This window comes from Cyrtonyx montezumae, unplaced genomic scaffold (assembly GCF_038088225.1).
Source record: "Cyrtonyx montezumae isolate F1298 unplaced genomic scaffold, pur_monq_1.0 scaffold_10, whole genome shotgun sequence".
NCBI classification, from domain to species: domain Eukaryota; kingdom Metazoa; phylum Chordata; class Aves; order Galliformes; family Odontophoridae; genus Cyrtonyx; species Cyrtonyx montezumae.
Window position 1 is genome coordinate 36,717,817 of NW_027071826.1, and position 26,504 is coordinate 36,744,320.

At 47.2% G+C, this 26,504-nt stretch overlaps 1 protein-coding gene across 2 annotated transcripts in view; it reads right to left on the bottom strand.

Annotated features, from left to right (window-relative positions):
* CD82 (CD82 molecule) overlaps positions 1–19,835 on the bottom strand; it is a 33,160-nt gene extending 13,325 nt beyond the window's left edge. For both annotated transcript variants that reach the window (XM_065754958.1, XM_065754959.1), the window contains exons 1-2: positions 19,607–19,835; positions 4,060–4,141 (exon numbers count right to left, since the gene is read on the bottom strand). In XM_065754958.1, coding sequence (XP_065611030.1) covers positions 4,060–4,122 — 63 coding nt within the window. In that variant the 5' untranslated portion in view covers positions 4,123–4,141; positions 19,607–19,835. The remainder of the gene's footprint in view (positions 1–4,059; positions 4,142–19,606) is intronic.
* Positions 19,836–26,504: the final 6,669 nt, after the last annotated feature.

Consider the following 26,504-nt stretch of genomic DNA (forward strand, 5'->3'; position numbering starts at 1 on the left):
ATCCAACTGTATGGGACCTGGCTGCCAGCAAGCTGCTAAAGGATCAGATAGCTGGCATCTGGAACCTTCCCAGGAAGGAAATCTTGGGCTTGTCAGGCTCTGCTACGATGTTATGGCTCCAGCCCACAAGCACACAAAACCAGTAGCATTCAGTTTGCATGCAGGTTCCCACGAGTGAAGGGTTTTTTTACTTCCAGAGCCAGACTCAGGCATTTTTGCTAGTGACCCTACGTTATGTCAGAACACACCAGCCCCTCAATACTCCAGCCAACACATCTTCCCACCCACAGAGAATCAATTGTTATGACACATCAGCCATAGCCTGTGCCTCACCAGTTTTATCTAGGGGAAGGATTAGCAGACCAATGTGTCCTTCTAACTACTCAGCTGAGTCCAGATCCTAAATCTGGAAGGCTAGAAACAAAGATTTCTCATCTTGTTTTGAAGGAGGAGGGAAAAAAAAAAGCATACTCTTTTTCAGCTTCTACATATCACCGTACAGTGAGGTCACTGCAGCTCTCAGGTCAGAATCATAACACCACAAGTCACTATGCTGAGAAGTCTGTGAGTCTGCAGGATAAAAAGCCAAAACTTGTGCAATTCAGACAACTCAAAGTTACAGAGTGGTGAAAACCTCTTGTGCAGAGATTAAAATACTGTAAAGGAACAAGGGAAGGATAAGTGTAACATGCCTCCAAAGGATATGAGCCACAGGCAGATGTTCTTACACCACCAGGATTTCAGCAGAGGATTAAGCAAGGTACTGAATAAATCAACAGGACTGAAGAGGGATGGCAATTCTGTGCTTCATTACAGTGTTCAGATAGACCAGGGAAATGTCAAACCACCACCTGAAGCAAGCTGGCAGAGACAGTCATGTGGCCAGGCATTGTCAACACACTTCCAAAGTTTACTTTGCACTTCAGCTCCTCACACCCAGACATTTTTCTGAGCAAAGACAAAACAGCACTCTGAAGCTGTTTTCAAGCTTTCAGGCTTGGCAGAGGAGTAATATATCTCCGGGGGTGAACTAGAAAGTTTCCAAGCAAGTTCCCAGTTTCTGAAGACAAACGAAGAAGAGCGTCTCAGCTGCAGAAAGCATGCTGCTGTTGTCTCTCAGTGAAAAAAAAAAATCCCAACAAGATGATAGCAACAAGAATTTTCTTCACATTACATCCCAACATGCTGCACAGCAGCACTGTGTCTGTTGATCAAACTGGAAAGGAAGGTTCCTTGAACATACAACAGCTGGAGGCTCCTAAAAATTCCTCTTAAGCTTCGTACTCATGGGAACTGCTAAATTTACAGTTTGAGGCAGTCTCACATTTAAGCCATTCTTAATAAAATATTTGTCTTGAACAAAGATTCAAACCGGGCTGTGTGTGCCATCTCTTTTGGCTCACTGGCCCCGAGATGTCACCTTGGTTTTGCTGTTGCTGACAAAACACAGAGCTCCTGCTGAGCTGAGCTCCTGGGAAGTTGTTTGTTACAAGGTACTCTGACTAACCAAGGCCTGTTTTCACTCGGAGCTTTGCTCTAGTCCACAGCTCGTGCATTTGCCAGGAGCTGCTGCTGAAAACACTTAAAGGGGGAGAGCAGTGAGGAAAGAAACCACAAGGAAAAAACACTGCTCTGTTTACAACACTATTGTTATCTCCTAGCAGGAGCGTATCTCTGCTCAGTGTCTGCAGGAGTTTCCATACATAGCTGCTGCCATTGGCTCAGCTTCATTCCCTGTGTGTAGGAATCACACCTATTATCCATAGAACTGAATTCCTCTGCTGCCCTACAGCACTGAAGTGGAGCACGGATGTCTCTCCATCACCCTAGCAATGAGGACATCACCCCAGATTTCAGCAAAATTCCCATCCAATCCCAAGTAAGGAGGCTGCAGCCCCCTGAAGGCAGCTCTGGCAGTTTCCCCATAGCACAGCTCAATGAAGAGAGTTATGGAAGAGCTCTGCTGTCACTGGACTTCCGGCTCAAGCCCGAAGTCCAGAGAAGCATCACCACTGAACTAAAGTCCTTGTTTCAAGTCGCAGCCTGTTATATTTACAGAGGTATTAAGACAGTCACCTTCCAAACAAGTAGTTTCTAGTGTTTGGGAGAACTGTTTTCCTTCTAAGGAGAAGCAGCTGTCTGCTAACCAAGGAAGAAACATGCAAATCTTTAACTAGAGACACTGCCTATACCTTAAACTTTTGTTTTGACATCTTCTGAGACAAGTAGGAAAGCAGTTCAAATAATCTTTTTCCCTTTAATTAAAGCAGGTCAAACCTTCCCCCGAAACAAGGCTCCAAGGCTGCAATACACCACCAAGTCCCTGAACTACTTCAGCTAGAACAAAGGACCTTCTCACAGTCCTCAAGCTGTAGAGAAAAGCTATTTCAACAACTAACTTCTAAAAGTGTCACTAGGGTCTCTAAAGGCTAAATCCATCAGCTCCAAATCAGGCTGGAGAACGTTTCTGGCAGAGGGCTGGCCTGCGGAATGCAACCACAAAGGCTCAGCTCAGGCTCCAGGGGACAGAGTTCCATCCCCAACATTAACATCCACATTAAGGAAGCATGACAGTCTCTTGCAATCAAGTGTAAGTCTACAGAATAAAAAAACAGTCCCGTGAGCTGACAGCTTGTGGAGCACAAGCCAGCTGGGAGAGCTGCCCAGCTCCCAGCCATCACTGCGGGCTCTCACTGGCCAGCAGCACAAACTTCAGAGGGAGAGGGAACAGTAGAAGTTCCTTGAGCTCAGAGACAGGTATTCTCCATAACAGAGCTCAGCACCTAGTGCAACCAGCACAAGGCATGCAGAACATCTCTGTGCTGGGAGCACACAACAGTGCTGCAGCAGCAGTTTTTCTACTGGACTAAAGTTGATCTAGAAACATCCACATTGTATAAGCTTAGGCATCCCCCATTCACACCCTGAACAACTGCAACAGGAAAAAACTTCTTAGGTCAACTACTTCCTATGACAGCCAAATAGTTATGGATACCGCTTTTCTCAACATCAGGCATGTGCAAAAAGCCTGCCATGAGATGAAACAGTTCAAAATCTTCTCTCCAGAGAAGCACCATGCTCCACAGCAGAATAGAGCAGCTTCAAACACCCCCTTTCCACAGGGCAGCTTTAGGGGAAGGACAGCACCTGTAGCTCACTATGTCCATGCAGGAAGAGTGAGGCTGCATTCAGGGACAGACCAGAAAGCAGTGTTCACCTTATCTTGCCTTCTTTCCCATCTTGGCCTTTTCCTTTCTCTAAGATGCTACACAAGGGTAACAGTATCAGACAAGATATTTTCTTCTTGGTATATGGGAAGTAGAAGCCACCTCCGTTCCCAGAGCAACACCCCACAGCAGGAGGGCAGCAACAACAGTTCTATCACTGACCCTTTGTTCACACAACACGGAGCATCTAAACTTCACAACAGAGCACCTGTGAGAGCATGCACCCTCCTAGCAACCATTTGATCCAAAAAAGGAGCTCAGGCTAGATCACCTTTTGCTGAGACACAACTGGAGAATAACTATCCAGAGGCCTGCTTCATTTTTACAGCCAAGCCCACCTGCCCCAGACTCCCCCACCTCCCAGTTCCTTTTCAAACAGGGGACTTGAACTAATTCACCTTGTTAAAAAACAGAGCCAGCCTTTGGGACTGAAACAAAATTAGAGTTGTTCTTTGAAGTCCCGCCTGACCTATTTTGGAGGGTACTGCTGCTACTTGGCAGGTTTTGTAGCTTTGCTGCTCTGCTACTGCTCTAGATGTAGCAGAGAAAGAAGCTACCACATCTCTGTCCAGAAAAACCCTATAGCTCTGGTTTTCCATTTCCACTGCAGGAAGGGAGCAGTGTGCACTGGAGGCTGCAAGTGTGGGCTGGGAGCAAAGCATCTCACCATACCAGGAGTCAGTAGCTCCAATATGCTTCAGTTTCAGAAGTTCCATTCTTCCTTCCAAAACCTCTGTCTCATTTAATGAGCACACTGGGCCAATGTCCAGAAAACACACATTTCCAGCTAATTTTAGTTCCTACCTACTCCACAGACACCCACAATACTTACAAGGAACAGGAGATTGAAGAGGAACAGGAAGTACTTGGTGACTTTCATGCAGCCAGACCCCATCTTCTCTCAATTACAGGATCTACAGGGAAAGCAGAAGGACAGTGAGCTGCTGTTAGCATCAGGTCCCCCGGGCTGTTTGGACAACACTTTCAACCTGCGCAAAGCTCTGCATCACCCAATAGGTCTCATATAAGGCACACCAGAAGCATATCCTTGAGGGCAGCAGCAAGACAGGACAACATAGTCATTACAAATACAGCTGCTGCTGCTACAAAGACCTCCTGGAGCGTGACAGAGCTATCAGATGTTCCAGAAGGGATTTAGTCACACATACGCTAATTCCATCACTATTTGCATAGAGTCTGTGTTAACAACATCAACCACAACACCAGCAGTACTTACTAGTCCAGATCAAGTGTTTCCACAGGCATCCTCACAAGTCTGAGGCAGCACAGGATGATGGATTGGGATGCTACTGTTAGTTTGTTGGTACCAGCCACACAAGTTGTAGTCTGTGGAGTGACTAGCATGCAACAGAGAGGGGAAGAATGGAACTGGACTCTGCCTTACAAAGAACGTACCCGACTACATTTTATCTTAATTATCATGCCTGAAGCCTATATAATCCCGCACAAGAAAAGATCATAGAATCACGAAGGATGGACCCACCAGATCATCCAGTCCAACCATCCACCTATCACCAATTGTTCTCACTAAACCACGTTCCTCAATACAGTGTCTAAACGTTCCTTGAACACCTCCATGGTTAGTGACTCTACCACCCCCCTGGGCAGGCCATTCCAGGGCTTGACCACTCTTTTAGAGAAATATTTCCTAACATCCAGTCCGCATCTCCCCCGCTGCAACTTGAAGCTATTCCCTCTAGTCCTATCACTAGTTACAACGGAAAAGAGGCCAACCCCAGCTCACTACAACCTCCCTTCAGGTAGTTGTAGAGAGCAATAAGGTCTCCCCTGAGCCTCCTCTTCTTCAGACTGAGATAGGCAAGGCTGCTCTCAGCACTGAGATTTTGGCAGCACATCAGCTGTGGGTCCTTATGAGGTTTTTGCATTACAGAACTTCAGGAGTAAATAGGCCTGTATAACTGTAAAATGCAAGATCTCGCTTGTCTGACAGCAAAGAGCTCAGACATTACTGACAAGGCCAGTAGACCATCACTGGGATTAGGGTTGTGCTCCTCCTGCAGAAGCAGTGCAGCTGACTGACACACACGGACAGTTGGGGGGAACATGTCAAAAGTCAGCTTTCCTTCCTGTCCCTGAGCAGCTGCACTTCCTGCAGAGGGAATGGAGCCCTTAAGTTCCTTAAAATCTGCTTTGGCAAGCTCCTTTCTACAGACAGCCCGTGCTGCGGTAAGAGGCAGCAGACAGAGGAAGATCAGGACAAGCTGAGGCACTAGTCGTGCTGGAAGGAGCCAGGCCCAGTGGAAAGCAAGGTCAGCAGTGCTTCCTGCTGCCAGCCTGGGTGTACCAAGGGTCACAGAAACCTAGCACGCTCTTTTGTTTCAATTAAAGGCTTTTGTTTAATCTTATTAAATATTTAGGTTAATTCTGGAGCTAAACTGGTGTGCAGGCCTTGTTACAACTGGTTAGTCTGCTACTTTACCATTTAGGCACCCTCAACGTTTAGGCAGCCAGGTCCCCAGGCAGTGATGAATGCCTGCTGTGGGGAATACAAAAGCTCCTCTACCCTTCGACCTAACTACACAATAAGACACACAGATCTCATACAAGCCATCAACCTTCTTACCAGATGCTCCACTCTAGGTGCAATCCCTGTTCCTCAAACTCAAGGAGCAATTCTCAATGCTTGCTCCCAGCAGGGAGTAGCCACATGCTGCTTATCTCTGACTGCCCCGTGCTATTTTGATTAGGTAGGAAAACAGACTTGCTGAGCTATTAGGATCATTACAACAGTTACCTAAGGTAATTATATTGTCAAACAAACTGAAAAGAGCTGCTGTGAAAGAAGTTGCGCCTGAGGTGACAGAGTAAAAGATCTGCTTTCAGGGCCCCTCTATTCCCAACTGTTTAAGGCATTCTACATTTAATATTTTATTAGAAATCAAAAAACTGACTACACATCACAGCATTACATGCCACTCTTGCCACAGAGAGATGCACCTCCTTCATAGCCCCCAGCAATAAAGAAACAATTCCAAGTACAGTATTCAAGCCAAAACTAAACCAAGTCTTTCGGGTTTTTTCCTTGAGCTTTTAGCAAAACTCTGGGTTCCACATACTAAAACATAATATGTTTTCCAATTCTCATGTTATCCTTAATAAAACTTTACTTCTGTTTATTACATTAATGAAATTCCTCAAGATCCTACCTTGTAAAATTACACAAGCAGTCACAACACTAGCAACACCATAGGTCAGTGTAGCAGCCCAGCAGAAGTTGAGATGGGACAGATTTGGAAGATGAATTTAGATTTATCACAACCAGGCATACCAACAGGTCAGGAAATTCATGAGTTTCTCTACCTGGCCAGGTTGCTGCAGGACCCATGACACCCATAGCACAGCTCTTGTTCTTACCTTTGCCACTTGAAGAGCTGACTGTTCGCCTCTGGCGAACCTAACTCGAACCTAACTTTCCAGCCCCAACATCCTGCAGCAATACGTGCAAAGGTCTAATAAACGAAGCTCACAACTAATTTCACCATGTGTTCACAGTTGTGCATTGTTTTCTCCTTTTCCTCTCTACCCTAATTGCTTTCATCATTCAGGCTTTTTGCTTTTTACATATTTTCCCTATACCCATCCTTCACTAAGCAGTCCCACAGTCTTTTCAACAATTTCACCCACACGCCTCCAATTTTCCGTGTCGCCCTCCAGAGCGATGCTAACTCTGCAGAGCACTTCTTAAAAGACCATACAGCTAACTCCCACAGCAGCATTATCTTCCTGCCTCTCCTTCCCTATCCTGTGGTGACATGCAGGGCTGTTTATTCCTGTCTAGCAGGTCACTACTGCAGTAACATCTCAGTTGCATACATGACCTGGTTAGTGTTGATGTGGCTGAGTCCCAGCTAGCAGGGCTCTGCCCTAGCACATGAGAGAAAGCATTCCTGGGCTAGGACCTCAGGTTTCCAGCTGGCAAGGTATAAGAAGAGACTAATCGAGCCACACAGCACCAGGGATATCTCCCTACCCCGTACAGCACCTCCAGCTCCCGGGCTCATAGTGACGATGGCAGAGCTGGCGTGTGAAGCAGAAAGCCCAAGATATGTGCAAGGAGAAGCAGTTAGAGGAGTGCCATCTTCTTATTCCACAAGAGTGGCTGTGCTGAGAGCAGGCACATGCAGATTTTATCAGCACATCAGTTGAGGCAGGGGAGACAAAGTTAATTTTTAATTGCAACTCTGCTGTGTCAAACTAGACTCTGCACCACCCCTACCTTGCCAGCACTGCATTCTCAGTGCTCGCTGGAGTTTATGATGCTTGGCTCAGGCCAGAGAGTATGTGTCTGCACTGTACTGCCCTGTGTGAGAACACAGCCTGCTGCTGCTGCAGCTCACACACTTCAGCTGCCAAGATCCTGCACACTAAATTAAGGGCTCACTTACTGGTGTGGTAAAAGGTAAGGAGCAAGCAGGAATAATCCCAACACAAGCAGAGTAGATCAGCTTGTGTCTGAGCTTTGCTGAAGGAAAAGCTTTGTTCTTCACAGAAACACAGAGGCAGCAGCCACCACTGTCTCAGTTCTGCAGCACATTCAATGCTAATGGTCCTTTGCATCTTGCATCTGATGAAGCAGCTGAGATAACTGGAAGAAAGTGGGAGTTCCCACTAGTGTGCTCAGGTGGCAGAACTGTTTCCCCTAACCCACATAAGTACCTCTGTACAGACAGGGGACTAGCAGGCTGCTAATTGCATGAAGTCACTTACCTGGGCACTAATCGGCATGAAGTAAGGCCATTCTGAAGGACAGCACAGTTACATTTCCAGAATTCCCTACTGCAGAAGCCGGATACACCACAAACTGTAGAATTGTTTGAGTTGGCAGAGACCTTTAAAAGCCATCTAGTCCAACTCCCCTGTACTGAACAGAGACACCTGTAGCTAGATCCAGCTGCTCAGAGTTCAGTCCAGTCTGACTTTGAATGTCTCCAGGGGTAGAGCACCCACTATCTCTCTGGGCAACCTGTTCCAATATTTCACTGCCCTTATTGTAAGTAAGGACAGAGCTTTGCAGAAGCTAGAGGGGATGGTGAGGACACTCCCAGAACATTCACTCCTTTTCCTACAGACACCTGCATGCAGCAGGACCTATAGCAGAACAGCTCTGAAGGCCATGACCTCCCGTGGCAGGGGAGGAGCCCCCACCCATGGAGTCCAGCTAATGGGAATGTTTGCCTTTCCATGCAGGTGAAGAACAAACACTTGGCAGTCAGGCAGCCTCGTGGTCATCTGTTGAAAATCTTGACAGCTTGGCACAGCCGTGCCAGTTAACGAACAAAGGCTGAGCTGCTGAGCCTCTTCTAACCAGGTACAGCACTGCCCTAAGGCAAAGATCTGGTAACACACAAAGAATACCCAAGGGAGTTCATCTTGTTGACATTACAATTCAGAGGCCTTGGACTTATAGCACACTTGAGACGTACGGCTTGTCTCCAGCAAGCAAACAACCAGTGAGCCAATAAAATACTCAGGTCTGAATTCAATGAGCTTTTCTTCAATCCCTGCTGAGATAATACCAACTGCGTAGCAACCTTGAAAGCATAAACATTATCATATTCATGGCGCAGACTTTCCAAACACCATCTCTTGTTGAGTTCCAGCAGAAAGATTGGAGGAAGAAACTGGATGATCAGGGCTGCTAATAACAGTTGCATTTATAAATAGGTCACTTCTGTGAGAGCAGATAAATACCTGTGGTAATGCCACTGAGTCAGCTATAACTCCTAATAGTGTCAGAGCAAATTAGGAAAAAAGAAAAAAAAGTAGAAATGTCTGCATAACATAACCTATTGAAACAGAAGACTACTGGGAGAAAAAGGTTACTGGGGGGAAAAAAGTTAAGAGGAAGAAGCTAATCTGTCATTACATCTACTCTAGATATAGTTGCTCCTTAATTGGAAACCACTGCCTCTAAGCTAGAGGAAATTGCGACAAGGGTTCAACACAAACAGCAGCATGGTTCTATCAGCCTATGAACAGCAGTGCAGCTGACAGACTGCTCCTACTCGCTCAGAGTACGGGACAGGTGTGGTAACACCCTAGCACAAGCGTCTGCCAGACATCTGCACAACAGAGGCTTCACTGTGCTTGCTGACCCTGGAGCGAGGTTGGAAGACCAGGGCAAGAAGGGTTGGCAGTCAATACCACTGGCAAGACCAGATTTCTGAGCAATAAGTTTCTATCAGCTTACAGCACTGAAATAGATTTGTAGAGTGCACCTGGTAAGACATGAAGCTTTTTCAGTTTCATTTCTGGAGTGGGTATACTGTTGTGTGCAGTAACCTGACAAGCATCACCCAGTGGGATCAGAGATTAGAAAGCACCCTGAGGACTATCTATGATCACAGAGGTCTTTCAGCATGTTTTTCAACAGAAAACCTGTGGTACATTTTGCAAAACAGAAACATATATTTTAGAAACGCGATTCTGATGTGGGAGAGGAAGTGATCAGATATTTATAAGCCACCGTCACGCTTACAAAGAAACCAACACACATTTTGGTAATCAAAGAGCAAAGCAGGTTTCATGAGAACCCATGATCCTTTCTGTACATTTGTAAGAGATGAACTGGATTTTAAGAACATCTGCACCTCCCACTTCAGTTTGAAAGCCAACATTTAAGTATGGCTTCACTCCCTACAACTTGGAAACAGAAAGTTCTATGCTATTTTCAGTCCACGCACTCATGCTTGCCCAGCATGACAGTATTTGCAGGACACTCCATTTTTCCAGTTTATAGCAAATGTTTCCATTCAGCAAGACCAAAGATACAAGCTTGCCAAAAAAAAAAAAAAAAACAAGATAAAAACAACCCCAGAACCCGTCCCAGACATCTTTTGGTTCTTCCTCCACCAACTCCCCCAACCCCCACAAACAACCTTACCAGAAATAATACAGAAGAAAAAGCCAAAATATACACATATATTTATTTTTGCTTCTTGATTACCACTTACTAGACTGTCATTTGTGTAGCAAGCACTGCAGTACTGCAGGTGAAGTCCAGAGGGGTCACTGTGCTGACTACAAACATTGCAGGTCACATCACAGTGAATACACACATTTCAGAAAACTGGTCTGGCAGCTCTGTCAGTTGACTTACAGGCTATTCAATGGCTCCAAAACAGAAACCACCTCAGCTTTTTTTTCCCCCCTGCACTTGGAACTATTACACTGTAAACAGCATCTCTGCAACAAATGCCTGCACCAGGTCCCCAGGGAGAAACAAAGCCAAGGAGCCCACCAAGCATTTGCCATTGGTGTCAAGCCCAACAGCCTGGAAAAGACCATACAGGCACTGAGTAGGCTCCCAAGCCTCTCATGTAACACACACAGCTTCCCTAAAGGTCAACAAAGCTCATCCAAGGCTGCACACCCTCTCCTGGCACAGTATGGCTTGGAGACCTCTGCCTCTCCAACGCAGTGAGGCTACCAGGACTCCAGGTACTTCTGTGGGTGAGGAGGAAACCTCCACGTGAGCTTTTATCTAGCTAAGAGATTACCTGTCCCTGCACTAGGAGCCATCAGTGGTATATCTGATTTTATCTTTGCCTCCTCCTAGATACAATAAAAGAAGTCAAGGTCAAGGACTTTCTGCTGTTAAGTTCCCTTTCAAAACAAACTGGTTCTCAGTTACTTCCATTTCCTCAGATGTTAGGGCAGATAACTACAGTGTGTTTAAACTTAGCATGCCCGTGCCAAACATTTCTGAGAAGTTACAGGCATCTACCTCAACTGGGAACTGAATTTCCCCATTCCCTGTGATTCCTCCCAGGAATTAGCAAGGATATACAAAAGGTGCAGAAATTCACTTCACAAATGTGAAGTTTTTGACAGCTGAGTGGCTTGGCTGGAGCTGGAGTGAACACACTCCAGTTCTCCCCACCTCACAGCCCTGTACTGCAGGCCACTGTGAAGAGCAGGGCAGCCCCAGCAGGAAAAAAAGCTAACCTCAGCCGGGCTCACCTTCCACCCTCCCCAGCAATAGCAGGACTTCCAACAGCCCAGTCCTCAGCTGAAACCAGGGGAGCATGGGAGGATGAACATTCCCTCAGACTGCAGACTCTGGAGGAACGTGGACATCCTGCCAGGTCAACCAACTGCCAGCCAAAGAGCTCAGGTCCCATGCTGCTGGGCATGACCAGCTCTCCAAAGGGCTGAGGTATCTTCTGGCTCCAGGATTCTCCAAAGAGCTTCTCCCCTTAGGGCCCATCCACGTGATCTTGAAGTGACAGAAAGGAACAACAACAACAAATAAACACCTAAAGCAGAATTCCTCTGGCTCATCATTCTGAATTAAATCAGCTTTCTCCAACAAGAGATGAGACAAGTTATTAGTGTAATCATATCACATGCTCTGTATCAGATTCTTTGCTGACAGCAAGGCACCGATCCCAAGAACACAAGGTTTTAACCCTTTAGCCCCACAGACCAAACAGAGCTGCAGGTCCACCATGACTAGAAAGTGGCACAAGTCAACAGACACAAGGAAGCATCTCAGCTCACAAAAGGGATGCCCCTGTTGGCTTGTTCCCAGAAAGAAGCTCCTTACTCTTTATGATGCTGAGAATCTTGCTTTTGCCAAACAGACAATTTGCTAATTGCAGCATTCTCATCATTTACCAGCTGCCCATGTGCCTACAGCTACTGAGCCACCCTGCTGCCATGCTACCATTTTGGCACTACTACATGTGACTGCAGCACAGACGGTTGGCTCTAACAATGCCAGCCAAACAAGTTAACCCCCTGGCTCAGCCAGGGTTCTCCAAAAATAAACGAGACTGAACTGTTTACAAAAGAAGCACCACCACAGCCTCTGCACTCACTGCAGCTGCCTAGGGTGAAGCCTTCTGCTGGGCTGTGAGATAAAATGAATGTGACACCACAGCCCGAGGGTGGCCAGCCTGTGCCTAGATGGCACTGTCATTGTGGGGACAGATAGCTTGCAACATCCTGAGCCTGGACCACTCAACGCTACCAGGTAGCATGAATGAAGAGAGAAAGGCAGTACTATCTGTAGGCATCTCAAGTTGAAGGACTATTCTTGTCTCTAGCACGCCTCCCCCTCCAAGAATCCACAGAGGGTAAGAAAAGCACTGAAAAACAAGAGTTCAGAGTACAGATGTTTCAAGTGATTCCCTTCTAATCAGAAATACCCACCTGCAACCATATTTTTCCCTCCCCTTCAATAACGCTGTATCACAGTACCCAGACCCCTTGCTGATCCCACCACTATGGGAACACATCTAGCTCTGAGTCAGTTTCTGGAGTAGCAAGTCCCAAGATGAGCTGCTGCAACATCTCCAAGAGTACTGCAGCACTACCTAGCACTTCTACTCTCCACCTCTGCAGATTCTCCTCACTCCAAGCTCTTCCTTCAAGGAGGAACAAAGCAGTGAAATAAAGAAGCATTTTACAAAGGGCAGCTCCATAAGCAGCAAAGCTAGCATGAGATGTTGCAGAAGCTGCAGTAGAGTAGCTTCATTCTGGACTTAACCCTTCACAAAGTGCAATGCCACAGGAAGGAATATCAGCAGACAACGCTGGGAGACAAAGGTTTGAATTTTGACCAGCTAGAGGAGAGGCTGCAGGGCTTTTAGTTTTGCTGCCAGAGAGGTCTAGCAGCTGAGGCACCGCACACCTGGGTGTGTGAAGGAATTGTGCTCCTGGCTGGCTGCTGTGCTGCAGGGCAGGTGACCCTGGCAGGCCTCACTGTGCCACACAAGACATTGCTCAGCTTCGGACTTGCTGCCCACAGTTAGGATCACCCCTCCAAACACCATGCAGAAAGAAATAAAAACTTATACACCCTAAGAAACATCACATGGATAGGCTATGGACAGAGTTACTTGAAGCTAAGAGGAACAGACATATGGGACACGTTCCCCGGGAACTTGGCAGTTAAAACAGACAGCAAGACCTCAAGAGTTGGGCCTGTTCCGGGAAAAGGAGGGGCTTCCCTTTGTCCTCGGGGATCCACACATGGCACTGCCTCCAGCTGTCTGGAGTACAGGACAAGTCCAGCCAGAATCCAGACAGGCCAGGGGCCTCAACGTTTCCCTAAAAGGGTCTCCTTTTCTAAATTTAGAGCACAAACACTTTGGAAGAATTTTTGATGAAGCAAAGTTAGAAGAAGGATGGAAAACAGTAGTTCTGAGTTTTTTACTTTAACGTGGAAATAAATACTCGCATTTTTGAAGGGGGAAAAAAAAAGCAGGGCTCTGTTTCATCTTTAATCAGAAGACTATGATTCAGGTTATCATTATTTTTTAATAGAACTGCAGACATTTGTTTATTTATAATACTTTTCTCTGCTCCACCACTCTGCACTCCATTCAGAGAGTGCGCTTTAAGGGAAGACATCTCTACATCCCATTGGTTCTGCAATATCTATCAAGCCAGACTTACTCATGACATCAAACTGCAACTAGTGGTCTTCCTCCTTTTGTGGGAGGCTCGTAGCAGGATAGTCCACCACAAGATCAGAACTTGGGTGACAACGCTCTCCAGAAGGAAGCTGACGTCAGATCAGGTCCCAGGCAAGAGGCACCATGACCATCCCCACAACAAACTGGCCCAGCTCAGCTCACCCCAGAGGCTGTTTCCTGACAGCAAACACCCTGTAGGGACAGGGAGCAGCTGTCAAGCTTCCACAGGACAATTTCAGATGCACAGCCATCTAGCTGTATATACTCTACTAGGTCTTGCTGGGAGCTGACATCTGGGTTGGTGAGAAACTTCCCATCTGCCTGGAGATGATATACAGCAGGAACACACTGCTTTACAACAGCATCAAGTCTAAACCTCCTCCACAACAGTGACAACCCCAGCAACCCCACCCTGAAGGCTCAGAAGGCACAACAAAATGCACTGGAAAGGGATGCTGAATCAGCCTTTAAAAACACAGGCAGAACTGTGACACCAATGGAGCCTTTGAGGGCACTAATGGCTGCTTGTGCCATTCCTCAAAATAGCCTCTTGTGTTGAGGCAGTAGCTGACTTGATGCCCCTTTCAGCATGCAGAAGTTCCCAAGCACCTTCAGCAGCATGACTTCAGGCCCCACAGTTGTGCTACAGGAATCACAGAATTGTAGAGATTGGGAGAGACCTCCAGAGATCGTCTAGTCCAACCCCCTTGCCAAAGCAGCTCCCTAGACCAAGTTGCACAGGTAGGCGTCCAGGTGGGTCTTAAACATCTCCAAAGGAGACTCCACAACCTCTCTGATCAAGCTGTTCCAGGGCTCTGTCACCCTCACTGTGAACTCGCCACTGCTCCACAACACCGTGCTCTGCAAATGTTAAGAGATGCACTACAGCCTCAGAGCAGAAATCTTTCCTAATTAAAAGAGGTTCCCAAGGGAATGCTCAGATATACTGCACAACTCAGAGGAATCAGCCCCTCAGTTACTGTGTACAGTGTCTTTAGAAAGCCTGTGAGAGAAAGAGACCTGATGCAGAGCTCAGCCTTGTTGGGAACATCAAGGCAGCCCCTTCCTCTCCCATTGTTTTTTTCCCCAGAGATACTTCAGAAATGAGCAGAATTAGAATTGCTGTCTCCCATTTGAGTTCTGTTTCTTCAAGCACAACAAAGATGCTGTGCAACAGTTGCTAATTCTGTTCAGTGCAAAATTTGAGGCAACAGCAGTGAGGAGCTGAGCCCTGCTGAACTGCAGGACCCTCAATCCAAGTCCAGCTCAGCATTCTGTGTCCACGCTTCCGTACAATCAGGGAGCATGGCTCAGTGTTCAAAAGCAGAAGAGCAGTGAGAGGACAGAAGGCAGTTTACTTGGTAAAGCCTGTACTAGGAAGCCAAGGCCATTCCAGTGAAGACACCCAAGACTGACTCATCCCAGTGACTTAGCCCATGCTGATATATGATTGGCTCCCTAGCAGTCAAGAGGATGCTCCAATTGTGCCATGCTGGCATTTGACATACCTCAGACCCTGTGCCAGAATGGCATCCTTTTGTGTAGAGTCTACAAATAGCTTGATTACAAGCAGGAAGGGGATGAGCAGAGCAGTTCACATGATACAGTTCAAACACAGGCACATGGGATCAACACACACTTGACACTGACATCAGTGAAGACAGCCCTCCTCTTTAACTGCTGTTCACACATACAGCATAGCCCTTGTTTTCCAAACAGTTCTAAGGAAGCCAGTTGCAGGACCAAGGAGAAATTGGAAAAATAAATAAATAAAAAGCAGGAAAGGAGTAGGACACTCCTCAAGATGGTTATTTTTGCCATAGAGCACCTAGCAACACCAAAAAAAAAAAGCTACAGAAATGTCTCTGAAAAGATCCAAACTGAATGTCTGGAAGCCAGCATTCAGCCATTTTATGCAGTAGAGGAATTATTCTAGTTAAGTTACATCTCAAAATTGATTCCCAACCAAATTGCTTGTCATCCATCATGGGTGACAAGCCAGCTCCGGGTGCTCAGGGTTTACATATCCATATATTGTAGGACAGCAGTAGCAGCCTTTGTGCTATTGGACAACAAAGCCACATCCAGTGACCGAGAAGCCCTTCTCTGAAGCAAGCCCTGGCAAACAGGCTCCTTTGCTCCCAACAGGTTGAACAGCTTTACAGCAAGTCAGCGCCCAGCCATGCAAATCACTGTAGGCCAACTCCTCTACCAAATTAATCTTTTCCAAACCACCCGCTAGGGCACTGGCACGTGGCCATGGGAACAAGGACAGTGAATTCCAGCTGTAAGGAGAGCAGGGCTCCAGCTCTCAACTCTCAGCCTTCCCTATGCTTGTGGCTCTTGACTGCAGCACAATTATTTTTGCCTACAAGGGGAACAATGCATTGCATAGCTTTCAATTTCTGGGCTACTGGGTATCCTAATGTATGTAACTCTTTCTAGATAGTATTTTTCCAGTATGCATTACCATGGGATTACCATTACACTGGAAGGGATAAAGCTTACAGCCAGGCAACAGCTTCACAGCAAAAGCCCTTTGTAACACACCTGTTTGCTTAAGGCTGTACACTGCAAAGAAACTAAACTAGCAGCATCCTTCAGCAAAGTACTAGCAGCATTTGCTATTATAATGGCAGCAGGACCAGCGAAATGAGAAAGTCTTACAAAAAGAAGGATTCTCACCTGTCTCTGAAGATCTAGGTCCACAGAACGACTCCACAAAGAAGGGATCTCCAGCAGGAGATCCTTCCTTGGTGGCAGTCATCCCTTAAATGAGGCCTAAGAGCCTGGTTCCACCCCTTCCAGTTGCTCAGGTGAATTGCCTTCACCTGTGCTTCCAGGGCTGACCAAGTCTTTTCTCCAGGTGATCAATCAGTGGTTCATGCTGTGACTCAGCAGTTCCCATACAGCTATTTACAACACTTCTGATGGCATAGCAAAGCTGCTGAGCTCCTTAAAGAAATGCAGGCCATTTACCTCCCTAGCAAGTATCAAAAATTGAGTACGCACACTGCACATTAATGCAACTTGCTTTTATTTGGCAGTGTCCCAGTTCTGGAGTACCACTAAGGAGAGAAAAGAACTAGAACCAGGCAGCCCATGAGTGTGCCTCTTCCCACAGGAGAAAGCCAGTCTTTGGCTTACTTTCCTTGGCTTTCCTCCCCTGTATTTACCTTGGATGAGCCCCAAGCTGCCTGAATCTCCTGGCTCTGCTGTGTTTGAGGGGTCTTACTTGAGTACAGGGATGAGACCCCATATGCATGCTTTGGTCCCCATCCATCTTAACAGGCTTGAGTTTTATTCCCCTTTTTCTGCTATCACCCACGGAGCCGTCCCTTTTGCAGAGCTGCCCACAATCATGCCTCATCTGTCTTCCAGGAAATCAGCTAGCTCTGAATCTGTCAGCGCGTGAGCAATGATTTCAGCAATCTCCAGCACGCAGTTCCTGGTGCTTCACTTATCACCCTGTCAAGGTGCAAGTCAGCCATTAACTACCTCAGCCTTCATAATCAGGGGAGCTTTCAGCAGAGCACGCAGCTGAGCAACAAACAGGCTCTGCCACAGCTGACTGCTCATCCAGAACTGCCGGCCTCACATCTTGTGTTATTTTTACGCCTTGCCAAGAGACAGACTCTTCCATATGTAAGGACTCTAGACCCCACAGTGTTACGATCTACACACACAGACAAATGAAGGCAGGGAGCTAGGGGAAAGAGATGCAGATATGGTGCATCTATGTTAGAAAGGTGAAGCTTAGGCACTCTAGCCCTCACTCTAGAGTTCCTAAAAATAAGAAGTTAATTCTGATGAACACAGGTATTTTCAAACAGAGAGAGAAGGGCAAAAACTAAGGCTGCAGTCTCCACTTGCTGCATAAGCCCAGGGGAAGCACTGCTGCCTTCCTAAATCCCTCCAAAGCATTCAGTTGTAGTTTGAGCACTGCTGGATCTGGTGAGCAGGGACCCAGTGTCACCTCCCACTCACCAGCAAGTCACAACAGACAGGAGATAAGGAAGAAAGTGGCCACCATGCCTCAGGCATCGATCGAGCAGACCAATACTGACTACCTTATAAGGCACGGTGCATGGTCCACCTTACAATATTGCTTTGAATTTCCTGTAACAGATCCTGAGCTGTCATCGCTCAAGGTCCATGCAGCAGTAGCACCCTTTACCTCTGCTGGATGCTTCCTGCTGTAGTAGTCCCACTAAAAACTACAGCTACTGCTTGGGATGGACATTGCCTTCAGGCCTATGAGTACTAAGAGATCTAAAAAGCTTTCATATATCCCTTTCCAAACTGAACATCTATTGGATGAACACCTGTTGCCCTAAATGGCCTCTTGCAGCCTTATTAGCATGACACAAAGACAGGTAAATACACAAGAGGGATAAAACCTTTCCTCAGCTACAGCCAGACGGAGAATTTCATATTAAGATACCTCACACAATGAGGGGCTTGGAAGCAGGAGTGGCTCAGGTAACAGGAGAAGGAAACTTGTATGGAGTGCTGCTTGAGTATCTCCCTCACCAGCTCACAGCTGCAGGTCATGCTACACCTGTCCATCCTGATACTAAAATAGGGACAACAGGAATGAAGGAAGTCCAGATGAGCTGCATCACTAAAGCTGCTAAATCCTCTTAAGGGAGGACCTTCAATGGAGTAGGACAGAGATTGCCTGTGGGAGGGCTTTCTCCAAGCGCTGAGCTTGTGCCCTGCTCTATTTCTGTTGCTTGCAGGTAAGAAGCAAGCAAACGCTGCACACCAGAGGTGGTTCTTCTCACCAGATGCCTCTCTCCAGGTCTTCAGAGCAGTGCCATTGCAAAGGGACCCTGTGGTACACCAATAGGCTTTTAGACAGCAGGGTCCTGGCCATATGCCTCTGCTCTGCAGCCAGCAAGCACCAGAGCTGAGGTGCAAGCCCAGTGCTACGCAAGAGAGGGATTTTCTCAAGAACAAGTTTCGAGCTCTGGTCTCACGCACAGGATGGAAACACTAGAGCTGGTCCAAGCCATAGGAACACTTCATCCTGAACAAGCTATATGCAATTTATGGATGTACTGAAGCCAACATTTACATTCCAAGGCTTTCCTTTATTTATACTGAGAGCTTGATTTCATGTTAAAGCACACACAACAGAGCCCCTGTGCTGTGGAGCAGAGGTGGCATATCTGGGCAGTAGCAAACACTTATCCCTGTATCAACTGACTGGTTTAACAGTCACACTGCATAGCCATTCACAGCCAACATCCAACCAGCTGCTGAAATGCAGGCAGCACTCGGAATCTTGCCCTTCAACATTAGCTTGGAATTTAAAGGAAAAAACGGCAGAGGAAGATGGACCGGTACCAGATTTCCACAGTGGTGGTGCTGCAGCAGGGCTATGACTGCCACAGCCGCATCTCACCTACCTCCCGGGAATCAATCAGGACGGAAAGCCGCTGAGGACAGCGGGCTTGCCCACGTCCCACGGGGCACAGCCGGGCACGCTCATCCTCCTGAAGCCACCTCTCCCCGCAAGGACGGCCTCACAGAGCCGCACGCCAGCCTGCAGGACACCGCTGTGCCCAGGAGACGGCTTTTAGGGCACAGGGGGATCCCCTGGGCTCGGCCCCACGTTGCGGCCCCCGCCCCACTTGAAGCACCGCTCCTCCATCGCCGTGCCAGCAGCTAACCGCAGCCGTGCCGCGAGGTCTACCGCAAACCGAGCAGAGCCGCGGCCGGCCGCGGTGCGAGGCGACCCCGCACAGCCCGGCATCGCCGGCCCCGTCCCGCGGAAAGCCCCAAAGCAGTCCCCAGCGCTTCGACCCAGACTCGCACAGACGGCCCCAGGGGAGCCGGGACCCATCTAGGAGCGGGTCCCCCGCGCAGCAGCTTTGACCCCCTCCTCGCGGGCCGCCCCGCACCTACCCGCCCCGCTGCGCTCGGCACTCCGCTCGCTCGCTCGCTCCCTCCGCCGCCGTACCCCGGCTGGCGGCCCGACCTCACGGGGAGGAGCCGGCGAGCTCGCTCAGCCCGTCCCCGGGGCGGGGACCCACCCGTCAGGACGTCCCACACCTGACCCGAACGGTGCCTCCCGTCTGCGGGCTCTGCCTTTGGGATTCATCAGGTAGCGGCTCGAGCTCTTGAACGCTTAAGGCCGCTCTGTGCCGGGAGAAGCCAAAAACCCAGTGACCCGCTCAGAGATTTTTCCGAGCGGGCCGTTCCGCGGCCCTCAGCCGGCCCTGCACGCATCGGCAGCGCTGCCGCATTGTTCCCGTGCAGCCCTCGCTCGGCTGCTTTGCCCCAGCGACGTGCCGGGCTGCTGACCGCTGCCATTGCATTGTTCTCACTTCTAAGCGCTGCGTCTTTGTTCTCGGTGTGTAGAATAACGTCACGCCGGGATCCTGATGCTGTTTTCCTGGGCAGAAGTAAACAGCAATAAGGCTATCCGGCAGGAGTAACGCCCTGGCTCCCGTTTAAACGCGGTGAAACCGCAGCAGCCGAGCAGAGACGACGGGGAAGGTTTAGCGGTCCCTCAGCCTCCCGAGGAACAGCACACGAAGCTATGACCGCACCGTGGGTTAACGCGGCCCCGTTGCACTCACCTCCTTCATGAGCCTTGGGGACCGGGAGCGTGGAGGGGCCGCGGGCCTCAGGAATGCTGGTCCTGGGGTAGAGAAGAGAGGGTGGAGTGTAAGCAGAATGGGTGACTCACAACACGTGGACTTTCTGCAGGCGTGCAGCCCTCCACAATAACACCAGGCCAACCCTGATACCCTGCAAACCACCTCATAAGTTAGCTTAAGATGAGGGCGTATCAGGATTGCTTAGGGCAGTATCTGGAAACTAGTACTGGGGAACGGCCTTCCTACCTGCTGGTAGCATTCCAGCATCACCTTTACTTTGAGTAAAACCACCCTGTTCTCAAATAAGAGTTTGAGGAAAGCTTTCCCTCCCTCACTCATTAGTGGGCGTTGTCCTTCATTTAAGCACCTGGTCAGACTTCTACCAGTTATCTATCAAGGCCTATAAATGCTCACCTATAAAGATGCAAGGCTCTGGGACTACATGGAGTTTGTTCTATCTGTTTACCTACCCATCAAGTCTCTCTCAATGATCTGACCCAACCCTATGGGTTCTGAGCACATTGCTTGTTTCTGGATCCTGCAAGTGTCCTACTTTGAGAAAGGAAGCCTGGGCTTGGAACGTTCCCCTTGAGGATTAGTGTAAAGGCTGTTTTTTGTTGGTTGTTTTTTGTTGGTTTTTTTTTCTGAAATAGATTGGTTTTAAAATAAGAAGTGATTACAAGGTGCAGTGTTAATGGATGGCTTATGTGCCAGCAGCTCAGGTGCCCAAATTAATTTGTGTCAGTGGCACTGAGAATGGGATATGCATTAGTGGGGACAGCTTGAAGGTATGTATGCATCAGTGATTGAATGTATAGCTGGTTATGCTTCAGTACCGCTCAGATATGAGTCAGAGTGTGTGTAGAAAAGCGTTAGGTCTGTATCACTGGATAATGTAGTACTACACTGGATCTTCTGGCAGCAGGGTTAGGTTTTAAAAGATAGCTTGCAGAGAGCTTTGTTTTACTGGAAAGTCCAAAGTGAGTCACACTCTTCCAAGGGCTTGCAAGAGGGAGTTGGAATCCATACAGAAACAGATCCATGGAGATGCTGCAGCTGAACCGTGCACAGATGGTAAGCTAAAAGCCCAAGTATAAACAGCATCTTTTACAACATACACAGTAGGCTGAGTTCTCAGCTAGCACTAAGTCAAAAGTGCCTGTAAGAAAACAAAGTGGAGGAGCCCACCATTATGTGGTGTTTAGTGCTGGGGATCGAATGCCTTTTCAAAGGCAGCCAAACACTTGCCCAGGGGTTGCTTTGCTGAGCAATCTGCTCTGGCCTTGGATTATCTTCATTTCAAACTGCTCTCTGGTAGACAGATCTCCTTTTTAAAAGGAATTGATCCCTTTATTCAATCACCTCTACCTGACCATTTTGCAGATAGAAACGGGAGGTCTTTGCATACCAGCCCAGGTGCCTGGGATGCAGTCTGTTGCAGTTTGGTTGCAATTGTCCAGGAAATCCCTTCAGGCACGGGGCAATCCTAATGTCCTGCACAGAGCTGCCTCTGCTACACCTTTGGGGCCATTTTCAACCTTGCTCTATGTTGTGAGAAGCCGTAGAGTCTTAGGTTTAGCTGTCACAGGATGCTGCCCAATGTGACATGTACCAGTATGAGCCCTGAGCTTGTGCCCACACCACTGTAGCAGTTGCTGAAACAGATGTCTGTGTGTTATAAAGCAGTCTCAGACAAATACTTGTCATTAAGAAGAGCACTGTTTAAGAGTAAGATGTGCAGATTCGCAGTGTTTGCATATTTATTTCCTTTGAATTGTCCTCACGTTACTGTTAATCTCAGAGAGGAAGGATTTGTGTGCTGACAGGGCCAGAACAGTGCGGGGATGAGGGAATGCTCCAGTAAATTCCAGGTTAAACAGAATGTGACCAGACAACTTATAGCATGCAGTCAGTGTCTGTTTAACAACACAGCATAAAATATAAGGCTGTAATACAAAGCATGGTTGAAGATTACTGACTTTTAAGGCTAACGTTGGCAGAAGTGTTTTCATAGCACTCTCATGGAATCCTCTTCTTTTATTTGCCTGAAGCTGTGATTTTATCAGGAGAAGTAGGATGGGGATTAATTGTATACAAAAATAATGTTGTGAGTGAACAGCAATCAAAGTGGCATGGTTGCTGGGACCTGAGGGGGACTACTTTAACTCACATTAGGGAAAAACGTGTTTATCAAAAGGTATAATTTTAAGCGATCTGTTCTATTTTAGTGCTAATTATTTTTACAAATCCTTTTTTAGAGCTTCAGAGAAAATAAGTCAGCTTTAGTGAATTGAAATAATTTTCCTGATGCTCAGTTGCCCTCACCTGGATGAAGGGAGAAATGCAGGCAACTGAGAGATCCCAGCAGAAGGGAAACCTAGGCACAGAGTGACGTCAGCACAGAACATCCCGAGTTGAAAAAGACCCACTCAGATCATGGAGCCCAACTCCTGGGTCCAGACAGGGCCACCCAAAATTCAAACGCTACTTCTGAGGCATGGCAAAGGGAGTGAGACTGTTCCCCTGAGACACTGCAGAGCAGAGGAGCCGCTCCTCCTGAAGGTTGTTAGTTTGGGATTCTGCACGGGACCTCACGGCTGGCTGCCACAGTGACTGCACCCCCAAACTCAGCGTCTTGCAAGAGAACATTGCTCCTCCCTCGAAGAGCATTGGGAAATGTAGCACACAGGACTGTGTCTTCAGGGCTTAAGCTTTTGTGATCCAATGAGTACTGGCAAATATAAGAACACGTGCCCTCATTAGATAGATATTTATTTAACCTTGGGGATGGGAAACCTGCTGGAAGAAGGTATATTATCAGGATTTCAAGAATTTCTCCTTTAAAAGAAATCTTTATAAACAATCTCAAGAGGTCTTCCAGAGTGCAAGCAGGTCACAGACATCTCTGGATTGAAAAGACGCCGGCACTGATGTCATGTGGCAGATAAGATAGAAACTGACAGATTAATTCCAAAAAATATGACAATCACTAAGGAGTTCTTGCTGATGTTCCTGAGCTCTGTTCAGTACCTGAGTGTGCCTGGGCTAACAGCAGCCATGGTGTGACCTTATGAACCTTGGCAGAGGTAAGAATTAACCTGATTTTACAGTTCCCTATGCACTGTAATCTTTGGCAACCAGGGGCGGTTCCAAGGAGGTGGCATTCAGGCTCAGTTCCTTTAAAACTGTACAAGTGTGTACAAACACCTGAACTGACGTAAACATCTTGGGCTGAGAGGAATGAACATTACCCAGAAATTAGAAGAGGCTTCCCTGTTGTGTTAGGAGTGTGCAGGGACAGATGCTAGATGCTTAGGCAGTGTTAATTCCACACCCCATGGTTCCAGAGACTGGTGAAAAGTTGTCTCTTTCAGTCCAGTGAACATAAATACTTGAGAAAACCTAGGGAAGGAGAACACAGTTCAAAGTCTGCCAAAGGAAATGAAAATACTCAGGAGCTGAAATTGGCAGACTGAGTATTTTCACAGTGAAATTGGTGCAACGCTGGCATGACTTACCTGGAGGAGCAAAGTGAGTGGATCAAGCAATCCTATGATGCTAGTACTTCTCACACAAGCTCAAATCCTCAAGGATATTTAGAGGCTTAATTCCCTTCAAATTCATTTATGAAGGCATCCTATGCTCTGCTACATCGAGCCGATTTTGAATCTTGAATTGAAAGAAGCATCTTTCCCACTTTTATCTCCCTTCTCCTTCTCACCAGATACATCTTTCAATGCCTACATGGGCAGAGAGGTGACCAAGTGCTTCCCTGGGACACCACTGATGTGCAGCTGATGCTGATACAGCTGCAGCAAACCACACATAGAAACCAAATCCTCGAGGTCTGCACATGACTTGCAACTCTCCGTGTGCTTCTCTTCCACTTGGTGTCTCTCTTTAGTCTCAAATCTGGGGTTGGATCTCCAGTATTGCTCTCTTGGGGGATGACTATTTGTTATTTGCATTATAAAAGTACCCCAAAGTTTTAGTTCATCAGCACAACTCTCAATGTACAGAACCTCAAAATATGAGACTCTCTTCCCTCTCTTCCAAAATATATTAGCTTCACTGTTCTCTCCACATCCATTTTAAATGTTTAAGAAATTAGAATACTTACTTTGTTTGTGCTGTTTTCTCTTGAAAATAACAAATTTGTTGTCCAACTTAATCCAGTTCACATTACCCATAAACTCTCACCAGTGCTGGAGTTTGCAGGCACATAAGTGAAACACAAAGCATTACTTCACTGAATTCTAAATAGTATTTTTAAAGGGATGAATTCAAAATAATGTCAAATAAAAGTGCAGTCTTTGTCGGGGGGACGGGGGAGAATTTAAGAGCACTCTACAATGCTTCTAATTCTTCTGTGTATTCCAATGGAAAATTCTGGGGAGGGAGGAGAGGTGATTTATACCAAAATCCAACATCTTTATGGCATATAAGACTGATGTGGCAGGGACGTCCAGAAGCTTGGCCACCTTTTCAATTTGTACAAAGTGCAAGCCAGTTTTCAATGATATAAACTACACTGAGACTGTATGCTTTGAAACACTTTAGATATTTGCTGCCTCACATGAATAACACTGTGGCTTGCGGTGTATATGCCTTATATGCCTGATTCACTCCCACTTCTGGACCTTTTCAGTTTTGCCAGTTCCTCTGAGATTAAATCTCTGAGAGAAAGTGGTCCAGATCTAATGTGTTTGGCAGTCCCCTCAAAAAAAGCTCCTTTCTCCAAACCCTCTTGGTGTCTTGCTTAATTCTGATCTGGAGACCTAGAGACTAGACTCTCAGCTAATATAAACGAGTGAAGTACACCACATAACAGCAGCTGAGGATCTGGAAAATTATATCTACCAATAACTTCTTACTTCATGTGGGTTCTACCCAAATAATTCACTAGCCCTCCTGTGGGAGAACAAAGCTCTGTATATTTCCTTTTACGAGCTGTTTTGCACATAAATGCTCTCTGCAGTCCCAGTACATCTCCACCGAAACCAGTGAGAGCAAGTTTGCAAAATCTGCTTGTAGCTTATTTTTAAACCCTTTCAAAATCACAGAGGAATGTTCATCAGATTGCAGATCCCCAACGCAAAATAACTGCAGTATGTGTCAGCGTTTGCTAAAAGCAGATGCTGAGATAACATTTCATCCTTTTACTGTGCTTGCGTGGGATGAGCGGGACATCCTGGACCTTCCAGGCTCTGGGGTGGCTGCATGAGGATGGACGTGCCATCTAGTGGCTGCTCGTCCCCACAGTGCTCCTAGCACATAAGTGCAGTTTGGACTGTTTGGGAAGTGGAAAATTCCACGTAGCAGATTCTTATCCAAAAAATCTCAAGTCGTCTGCTGTTCCCATAGAGCACCAAACTAGAAGGTTGTTGCACCTGGCTGGATGGTGAGCGGGATTGGCCACAGACAATCTCTGCAATACTCAATTGACTGAGGGTTTGTCCAGAGTCCCTTCTGCTGACCCAGGAAAAGGGATTCCTGCCACTTCCCATAGGCAGTTTTTTCCTTCTAGAAGCTTCTCTCCCTCCTCTGCTTGCGAATCTCCCTCCTCACCCCTCATTCTCTCCTTGCCCCTTTTGATCCCCAGCGCAGGGGTGTTTCAGGAGTGGGAGCACTGCAGAAGAGGCTCTGGAGTGCCTCTGAACCACTCTTTAGCTCCCCTCCTCGTGCCAAAAACTGACTGAGACTGCTATGAAAGGGATGTTAGATGTGGGAAAGCAATTTGCAACCCTCAGGATCCTGTCTGCCACCAGCAGAGGTTCCCCAGCGAGAAGAAGAAGGCAGAGAGGCATACTCCACACTGTCTCAAGACTCCCTCAACCAAGCCGGCACTGAGCAATCCCATACATCGGACTATATCAAATGCAACCGCAGAGGAGGCTTTCCCTTATCTTTCAGGACAATTACCAAGTTATACATCATTCGAGCAGTCTGGGAACTATGGGAGATTGTGGTTTCTGGTAAAATGGGAAAATCTTTTCATGGTTAGCGCTGGCAATGAAATCTGTATCCCACCTCCATCTGGGCTGAGCCATGGCTGATCGTTCTCTGAGAGATGAGCTCCTCTTGATGCCAAAGGGCAAGTAAATAAATAACTATGTGTGAATGTGCATTTCAAGGAAAAATCATGCTTTTTTCCCTTCTCCTCCTAACCCCCGTTTTGCCTCAGAGAAGTTACAGGTTTT